Source organism: Alexandromys fortis, unplaced genomic scaffold (genome assembly GCF_014885135.2).
Source record: "Alexandromys fortis isolate MF-2015 unplaced genomic scaffold, M_Fortis_MF-2015_v1.1 scaffold_341, whole genome shotgun sequence".
Lineage (NCBI taxonomy): Eukaryota > Metazoa > Chordata > Mammalia > Rodentia > Cricetidae > Alexandromys > Alexandromys fortis.
Genome location: NW_026068214.1, coordinates 228,888 through 238,859, shown reverse-complemented (window position 1 = coordinate 238,859; position 9,972 = coordinate 228,888). Strand labels below are relative to the sequence as shown.

The window sequence follows — 9,972 nt, the reverse complement described above, 5'->3', positions numbered from 1 at the left end:
TTTTTAAATATTTATTTATTATTATGTATACAATATTCTGTCTGTGTGTATGCCTGAAGGCCAGAAGAGGGCATCAGACCCCATTACAGATGGTTGTGAGCCACCATGTGGTTGCTGGGAATTGAACTCAGGACCTTTGGAAGAGCAGGCGGTGCTCTTAACCTCTGAGCCATCTCTCCAGCCCCCATGTATATTTTTTAATTGATTTTTGTTCATACTATTATTAATTTCAGCAAAATATAAATCAGATGCCTGCTAGGTATGATGTATTCTTAGGCATGTATCACCACACCCAGCAGTAGGTTAAATCTAACTCATTTTTTTAAAGTCAAAATAAATTATTTAGAAAAGAGGACAGTTGTCTTATAATGGCCTAGCAATGCTATTTCTATTTTCAGTATTGGAGATTGAGCCTAGAGGTTTGCATGTTAGGCAAGCAAGTGTTCTAATATAAGATAATACCCAGTTCCCACTTACATTTATTTATCTATGTTTGTATGTCTACATATGGGTGTCAGTGTAGAGGTCTGAGGACAACTTGCAGAATATAGTTCTCTCCTACAATGTGGGTTCCCATGGTCAAACTTGGATCATCAAGCTTGGCAGCAGGTACTTTTACTTTCAGCCATCCACTGCCTTTCACTCCCCCCCCTCCCCCACAGCCCTTTTTCTGTTTACTTAGGACAAGGGTCTTACTCAGTTGTCTAGGTAAGTCTTGTACTTTGATCTTCTTGCCTCAGCTTCTTGAGCAGCTAGTAGTGCAGGTCTGCAATAGGAGGCTTAGCTGTATGTTTGTATGTGATTGTTATTTTGCTACCTAGTTCTGTTTACAATTTTCTAAGAGGTTATGCACATATATTTCATAAAAGACACGTGTATATAGAGTTTTATGCTCTGTGCTAGGAACATAAAGATACAGTGCTCTTCAAGAAACTTATTAGTATGTCTGAGTTATACCTGTCATCATGCTTGAAGATTAACAGAAAATGCTCCCTCAGTTCTGTCCTCATAGCTTGTGTTTATATAATTATCTGGTTATATTTAAATTTTAAATAATACTGACTTAGATTATAGTTATTATAGTCATATTGGCATCAGCTTCATCATTATTCGATCTTTAATTCATAAACAGGTTGAATCATTTATTTTGGACCAAGAAGATTTGGATAACCCAGTCCTTAAAACATCAGAGATATTCTTATCAAGTACAGCAGAAGGAGCAGATTTACGCACAGTGGATCCCGAGACCCAGGCGAGACTGGAAGCATTGCTAGAAGCAGCGGGTACTCTACTGATTTTCTCTTTAAAAGTAGATCTTAGCAGGAATGGCGGCCCATGCCTTTAGTCCTAGCACTTGGGAAGCAGAGGCAGGAGGATCTCTGTAGGACCATGGTCTACATGGAGAGACCCTGTCTCACAACAATGACAACAAAAAGTGTGGATCTCTCTAACATTTGATACAAGATTATCTTAGGAATATTTGACATACCAAATTTACTATCTCTAATGTTTATCTTATTTCCTAAAAAATTTCACATTCTGTATTTTAAAAATTCTTGCTTGAATACAATGAATAATTTTTTTAAAATACTTATTTATTTATTATGTATGTATACAATATTCTGTCTGTATGTATGCTTGAAGGCCAGAAGAGGGCACCAGACCTCTTTACAGATGGTTTGTGAGCCACCAAGTGGTTGCCAGGAATTGAACTCAGGACCTTTGGAAGAGCAGGCAATGCTCTTAACCACTGAGCCATCTCTCCAGCCCCCGAATGAATAATTTTTTAAGTTAATAAAGATATTTAGTTATCAAGGAAAACAGGTACATAAAAAATAGGAGTTAAGTGTAGTTTATAAAATTTTTACTGTATTTGAACCTATTCATGAAATTCTAATATTGTTTACTCATTCATTTTTTATACTTTTTAAAAAAAGATTTATTTATTATGTATACAGTGTTTTGCTTGCACATGTGCCTGCAAGCCAAAAGAGGGCACTAGATCTCATTATAGATGGTTGTGAGCCACCATGTGGTTGCTGGGAATTGAACTCAGGGCCTCTAGAAGTACAGCAAGTACTCTTAACCTCTAAGCCATCTCTCCAGCCACCACTGTTTTTATTTTTAAATGAGCACAAACTTAGACTAAAATATACCAGGCTATGCCAAACTACTAGTTTTGAAGTACCAGCAAAGAAAATGTGTGATAGGTGTAATGTGGTAGCTTATACCTATAATTCTAGCCCTGTATAGGGCTATCTGTTATTTTGCTGGATAGCCTGAACTACATAGTGATTTCCAAGCCAGCTGGAGCTGCAGTATGAAATTTTGTCTCAAAAAAACGATTCAGGAGCTGGAGAGGTGTCTGAGCAGTTAAGAGCACTGGCTGTTCTTCCAGAGGACCTGAGTTCAATTCCCAGCACCCACATGGGTCTCTCAGTATACATAAAAAAACTAAAATATCTATGCACAGAGATGATATATGATAAACCTGCTTTCTCACTGGGTGTTGTACATATGTGTAAGGGAAGCTGAGACACATGGATCATAGTTATAAGTTACAGACTTAAAAAAGAAACAAAGCACTCATATTTTCTTAAAATAATATGTACTTATTTTTTAATTTATTGTTACTTAAATTTTATGATCATTGGTGGTTTTTTGCCTGCATGTTTTTTTGTGTGAGGGTGTCAGAAGCCCTGGAATGGAATCATAGACAGATGTGAGCTGCCATGTAGGTGCTGAGAATTGAAACCACGTCTTCTGGAAGAGCAGCCACTGAGTTTAACTGCTGAGCCCCTGCTTATCATTTTATAATGTACAGTCTACTCATTATTTATTATGTAGAGTTTCCATTGCCCTGCAATTAAAGCCTTTTATCGTCTCTGAAATACAGAAATCTAGAACAGGGTGTGGTATGGTAGCACAAGTCTATAATCCTGTCACCTGGGACACCAAAGCTAAAGAAGGGCCTCAAATTCAAGAACAGTTTAGCCTCCATAGTGAAACCTTTTCTCACAAAACAAAACAAAAGAAGGAAGTCTAGCCAACTTTTTGGAGTGCACGCTTTCAATTCTGTCACTTGGGAGGCTGAAGTAGAAAGATTAGTACAAATCTGTGACCATCCTGGCCTGTAAAGTGAAATTCTTTTTTTTTTCTTGATTATATGTGTAGGTAGGTATGGTGGCTCATACCTGTGCTTCTAGCACCTGGGAGGCTAAGGTAAAAGAATTAGCGATTGAAGGCCAGCCTTGACTACATGGGCCCTATCTCAAAAACAAAAATTTTTTTAGAGAAATTAATAGGTTAATAAATTTATTATTTATTTAAAATTATTTATTTAATTTTTATTATGTTTGTTTCTCTTTTTTATTTGTGCATATGTATGTATGTGGATACTTGTGCCACATCATGAGTTTGGTGGTCAAAGGATAACTTTCAGGAGTTAATTTTCTCTTATTTTCTTGTGGGTCACTGAGGTTAAACTCGGGTCATCATGCTTGGCAGCAGGTGCTTTTACTTGATTAGCCATCTTATTTCCTCATATATTCTATTTTTAAAGTAGTACCTAAGCCAGGCATTGGTGGTGCATGCCTTTAATCCCAGCACTCAAAAGGCAGTGTCTGGTGGATCTCTTGAGTTTGAGACTAGGTACCTGGTCTACACATTGAGTTCCAGGGCAGCCAGGACCACATAGAGAGATCCTGTTCCCTCAAGAAGGCCCAAATAAAGAAATAACCAGGACTACAAAGAGAGACCTTGTCTCAAATAAATAAAGTAATAAAAAAATTACAGCTATACATTAAGTGCCATATGTTTACTTTATATTAGCTGTTAGCTGGTGTTGTGTTATATACCTATAATCCCAGCAGTTGTGGGTTGGAGGCAGATGGATCAGGAGTTCAGAGCCAGCTTCGTCTGTGCGTTACATTTGAGACCAGCCTAGACAATATAAAATCCAGGGGAATGAAGGCTATTAAAAAACTGAAAATTCAAAATAAAAAGTCTTAAAGCTCATAAGTTAGCTTCCTTGTACTACTAATTAGGTATGCGGTAAGCACAGATGATCTCAGTACTCAGGAAACTCAAGGCAAGAGGATCAGAAGTTCAAGACCAGCTTAGGTCATACAGCAAATCCATACCAAAAATAATTAAATATATGTGTGTGTACATATATGTATATGTATGTGTGTATATGTATATGAGGTGTTGGATAGATGTCTCCATGGATAAGAGTGCTTGCTGTGCAATTATGAGGGCATTAGTTTGGATCCCACACTACATAAAAAGTCAGGTGTGGCAGGCTTGTAACTCCAGTGCTATGGGGGAAGCAGACAGGAGATTCCCTGGGGCTTGCTGGTTGTCAGCCTAGCTACTAGTTCAGTGAGAGACTGAATTTAGAAGGACAAAGGTGGAGAGTACTAAAGCAAGACATGTGATACCCTCCTCTGGCATACACAAAAGCATGTGTACCTATACACATGTACATACACTATATATACGTATACCATACTCTCCTATACATACATGCTCGTGCAAACAAAATAATAACAGTAATGAAAATCAAAATCTCAGTATACTGTTAGAGGTTCAGAAAGATTGTTAACAGCCTTTTAACATTTCATATCAAAGGATATAAAAGAAATTTTGGAACCTGTTTATAAATTAAATAAATTCATTGGGTGTTGCATTTTTTGGTTTTTCATTTATGGTATATATCAGACTCAATTTAAAACATTACTCTAGAAGATGTTAAGTGGATTTGACCAAAATGGGGAAAAAATGTTGGATTGTTTATTATGATAAATTACATTGCTACTGAAAATAGAGTGGGCAAGTGTCGTATGCTAGAGAGTTTATTGATTTTATTGACAGTTCTTCAAGTGAATTACTCATTTGGTACAATAAGGATCATATTAAGTCAAATTCACAATTAGGTGTAGGAAAAGTTAATATGTATGGCTTGACATTAGTGGTAGAACTGAAATCATCAACCTTATTTTTTTACTGTCAGGTTCATATATGGTGTCTATGTCATTTCTTTGACATGTGTAATGGTGCTTAAAATATAATTTTAACAATTTTTGCTTTTTCTTTCCCTGCATTATCTCATTGACTAAGGAATTGGCAAATTGTCAACTGCTGATGGTAAAGCTTTTGCAGATCCTGAAGTACTCCGGAGACTGACATCTTCAGTTAGTTGTGCACTGGATGAAGCTGCTGCTGCACTGACCCGCATGAGAGCAGAGAACACACACAGTACAGGACAAGTGGACACGTTTGTATTTGATACTTTGCTAGTTAGTATTAAATGTTTTCTTGGAAAAATGTGAGCCAAGTGGGTATTTGAGGAGATGTTACATTTTAGGTTGATACATGAATATGTACATACTATATGAAACTTTTTTGAAGCTGAATCTCTCTACATAGCCCTGGCTGTCCTAGAACTCACTGTAGATCAGGCTAGCCTCGAACTCAGAGATCTGTCTGCCTCTTTTAAATGCTAGAGTTAAGTGATTTTTTTTTATTCTTACATGTATGTATGGTCACTACACATATACCCCCTCTCCCCTCAAAAACACTGCATGGACTAGAAAATGTTTGTTTTGTTTTTTGAAACAAAGTCTCACTAAGTAACCCTGGCTAGTCTGGAATGCTTTATGTACCCTGGACTATGCTAAGTAGATCAGGCTAGACTCAGCTCACAGAGATTTACCTTTCTCTGCCTCCTAAATGCTGGGATTAAAGATGCCTCACCCTGCTGTGTAACTGGAGGTTTTTTTCACACCTGCCAGTTCCCTAATATTTACTCTGAGGCTAAATATTGATTACAAACTGTTTGGCCTATTAGTTCAGACTTAGTTAACTCTTATAACTTAAATTAACCCAATTCTATTATCCTATATTTTGCCATGAGGCTCGTGGCTTGTTACCTCACATCTTGCTTCCCCAGTGACTGTTGGCATCTTCCCAACTCCTCCTTCTTTCTCTGTTTCTCTGCTTGGATTTTCTGCCTAACTATATTCTGCCCTGCCATAGGCTAAAGCAGCTTTTTTATTAACCAATCGTTATAAAATATATTCACAGCATACAGAAGGGCATCCCACATCACTGCTGGGTACTGGTTTTATTTTTGAGACAAGATCTCACTCTGTAGCCCAGGCAGCCCTTGAATTCTCAGCAGTCCCGCTGTTAAAAGTGTGAGCCATTGTACTTAGATTTGCATTCACTATTAAACATTTTTGTGGGTATTCAGAATTTTAGTATATAAGAAATCTAAACTGAATAAGACCTAGTTTCTACTTCAAAATAAGTTACACATTCTAAAGGTTATAGTAATTCTAACCTGACTACTTGATTAGTTATAAATTAAATGGATTACTTAACAGTCTAGTTGCTGGTTGTTTAAATATGGTCTGTGGAGAATGAGTATATATCAGAGCTTGTTTGAAGTGTACAGTCTTAAGCTATGTGTGGTGGCATATGTTTGTAATACTTAGCACTCTGTAGGTAGAGGCAGGAGCATTGACAGTTCAAGGCCAACCATGGCTATATAATGAAGTTGAACTTGGCCTGAGCTGTATGAGAAAGCCTGGACTGTAATCCTGATGTCCTGGATCAAAATCTGCGTTTTAATAGGCAATATAGGTAGTTTCCTGGATTTAAATTATGTGTGCTGGCATACCTGTAATCTCAGCACTTGTGAGACAGAAATGAGATGACTGGTGTGAATTCAAGGCCAGCCTGGGTTACATAGTGAGTTAGTTTGAGGACTGCCGAGACTAGCATGAGTCTGTCTTAATGAAAGGAAAAGGAGCTGGGTGGTGGTGGTGCATGTCTTTAATCCCAGCACTTGAGAGGGAGGGTGCAGAGACAGATCTCTGAGTTCAAGGCCAGCCTGGTCTACAAGAGCTAGTTCCAGGATAGGCCCTAAAGCTACAGAGAAATGGGTCTTGAAAAACCAAAAAAGAAAAAAAAGAAGAAAGATGGAAGGAAGGAAGGAAGGAAGGAAGGAAGGAAGGAAGGAAGGAAGGAAGGAAGGAAGTTGGTTTTATTTATTGGTTTGTTTGTTTTTTGAGATAGGGTTTTACTGTGTAGTCCTGGCCATCCTGGAACGTACTCGGTAGACCAGGTGGACTTCGAATTTACAGAGATTCCCTGCCTCTGCCTCCTGAGTGCTAGGATTAAAGATGTGCCCCATCACTGCCAGGATCAGTAAGTTATTTTACATCAACTGTTTTTTAATCACAGTAAGACTTTAAGCCATAGGTTCATGTACACAAATATCTTTGTGGATCAGTATGGTAGTAGCCTTTAAAAAGCTTGTCCACCTAATGCCTCAAAAGATGTCTTTTTTACAAAGGGAAAAAATAGTATCTTTGCAAAAAAAATCATTTAATCTGACTCATTAAGGAAACTGAGGCAAGCAGATCTATGAGTTCAAGGACAGCCAGAGACAAATAATGAAACCCTGTCTCAAAGAACAACAGACCAGTTAATGGGACTCATTATGGGTGACTTTTATGCAGTCTGTTACAATGGTGTTTGTTAACGCAAGTAGCAGAAGCCAATTGGTGGTGGCCCACACCTTCCATCCCAGCTCCTGGGGGGCAGAGGCAGGTGGATCTCTGTGAGTTTTAAAGCCAGCCTGTTCTACAGAGCAAGTTCCAGGACAAGCTCCAAAGCTACACAGAGAAACTCTGTCTGGATAAAGAAAAACAAACAAAAAAAGCAAACACAAGTAGTAGGGCCAAAACTGTGATGTTAATTTTAATTACAAGAACTTAGGATTCATTCGTAGATTATGATTACTGTAAATTAATGCTTTGAGAAAATCTAAGCTTCAACCCATACCAAAAAACAGCAGCAGTAAAAAGGTAGTCCTTTTGTACTACATCAGTTACATTTTTAATTATTTATAACACTTAAAGCTGAAAAACAAAACTTTAAACAAACTGGCTAACACTCTAATTTTATGATGACAGTATTATTTTTAAAAATACTTTACTTGATGTGTGAGAATACATGCTGCATGAGTATATTTGCATCACATGTATGCCTGATGCTTTTGAAGAAGAGTGTCAGATTGACAGAGCCTTTGTAATTGGAGTTACAGATGGCTGTGAACTGAACCCAGGTCCTCTGCAGGAAAAACAAATTTTCTTAACTACTGAGTCATCTCTTGAGCCTCACAATGATTATTTTTTTGGATAAGAATATTCTTTGGATAAGAATAGTTCTACTATGAGACTTATACTAGAAGAATTATTGTCTTGCTGATGTTTTGGGATTTGAAATTAATATCTCTGGCCCAGAAAGATGGCACAAAAGCGGTGAAAGGTCTATCTGCCAAGCATAATTATATGGGTTTGATTCTTGGGACACACACGTTAGAGGGAGAAAATAAACTCCATATATTCGTTCTGTGACAAAGGTAAACGTATACATGTACACACGCATACACACATTTAAATAAATGTTTAAAAAAAAGCTAATAATTCACCCTGAGATCCTACTGTTTTCTCTGCTAAGGAATCCACTGCAGAGCTAGTGCTGATGCTTTCACTGCTGCTGTTATATGATCTGTTGTCTAAATGTGATTTTGGATAAACTAAGCTTATATATAACTTTCAAAATCTTAAATTGCTAAAATGGCACCAGTAGCCCATGCCTTTAATCTCAGCACTTGGGAAGCTGAAGCAGGTGAATCTCTGAGTTCTAGGCTAGTCTGGTCCACTTAGTGAGTTCCAGGACAGCCAGGGCTATGTAGAAAGACCTGTCTTTTTAAAAATATTGCTCAAATATTCTTCTAGGACCTCCAGTATTGTTGCATTTTAAAAACCAGCATTCATGTCTTAGTAAACTTGAGGTTACAGAGCCTGAGGGCCAGTAAGGTTTGAAACTCAGATTATCAGGCTTGACAGCACTTGCCTTTCCCCACTCAACCATCTTAATGGCCTTTAATCCCTCTGTGCCTGTCAGAATCTGTAGCAGAGCCAGGTTTGGTCAAGTGTGAGTGTAATCCTAGCATTACATAATAGAGTTTGGGGGCCTTCTGGATTACATTAGGCCCATATCAATAAGCAAACACAAGTTACTTCTAGATCTAAAACAACCAACAGTGATTCTATTAGTTGCTTTGATTCTGTAAGCTTTGAGGATTGCTATTTTGTGAAGTCAACTTCAGATATAAAAATTTTACCAGGAAGATTTTGAAAACTAAAAACAGCTGTTATTGGGAGAAGATTGTTGGGAAAGCAGTATAGGAAGAGAAGAGAAGAGAATCAGCAGAAATAAAGTATGTATGGAAAATCTGGTAATGAAACCCTTACTGTATATACTACTTAAAAAAAACAATAAAAATAGAGCAGAAGAGATAGCTCAGCAGTTAGGAGCACTTGCTTCTCTCATAGAGGATGCACATGGTGGCTAACAATTGTCTATAACTCAAAAATATATCTATAATAATAATAAAAATGACAGTTATTTTCAAATTCTTATTTTTACCTAGTTGAAGCATGTATATAATTACAGTTAGGGATAGGATGCTTGGCACATAAAATACTCATGCTAGTTTATCTTAGTACATTTTTTATATGTGTATGTTCGATTTAATTTTGTATCATAGGATCACGAGTCCTTTTCCATCTGTTAATTTCATATAATGTTTGATTGTAGTCGCAGTCTGGCAGAAGCTTGTTCAGATGGAGATGTAAATGCTGTTCGCAAATTGCTAGATGAAGGCAGAAGTGTAAATGAACATACAGAAGAAGGAGAAAGCCTGCTGTGTTTGGCTTGTTCAGCAGGATATTATGAACTGGCACAAGTAAGCAGAAATAATCTTTATTCATTTTAGTAGTGTTGGGGATCATGAAATCAGGGTCTTGTGAATATGAGGTAAGTGCTTTATCCCTAAGCTATATCCCCAGCCCCGAAATAATCATTAGTGTTTAAAATTATAGAGAGGCTTGG

General features: G+C 37.4%; 1 protein-coding gene across 6 annotated transcripts in view; it reads left to right on the top strand.

The window, feature by feature from the left end:
- Ankhd1 (ankyrin repeat and KH domain containing 1) overlaps window positions 1-9,972 on the top strand; it is a 118,185-nt gene that overhangs the window by 21,508 nt on the left and 86,705 nt on the right. For all 6 annotated transcript variants that reach the window (XM_050130375.1, XM_050130374.1, XM_050130373.1 and 3 more), the window contains exons 2-4: window positions 1,133-1,283; window positions 5,122-5,278; window positions 9,679-9,826. In XM_050130375.1, the coding sequence (XP_049986332.1) occupies window positions 1,133-1,283; window positions 5,122-5,278; window positions 9,679-9,826 (456 nt within the window). The remainder of the gene's footprint in view (window positions 1-1,132; window positions 1,284-5,121; window positions 5,279-9,678; window positions 9,827-9,972) is intronic.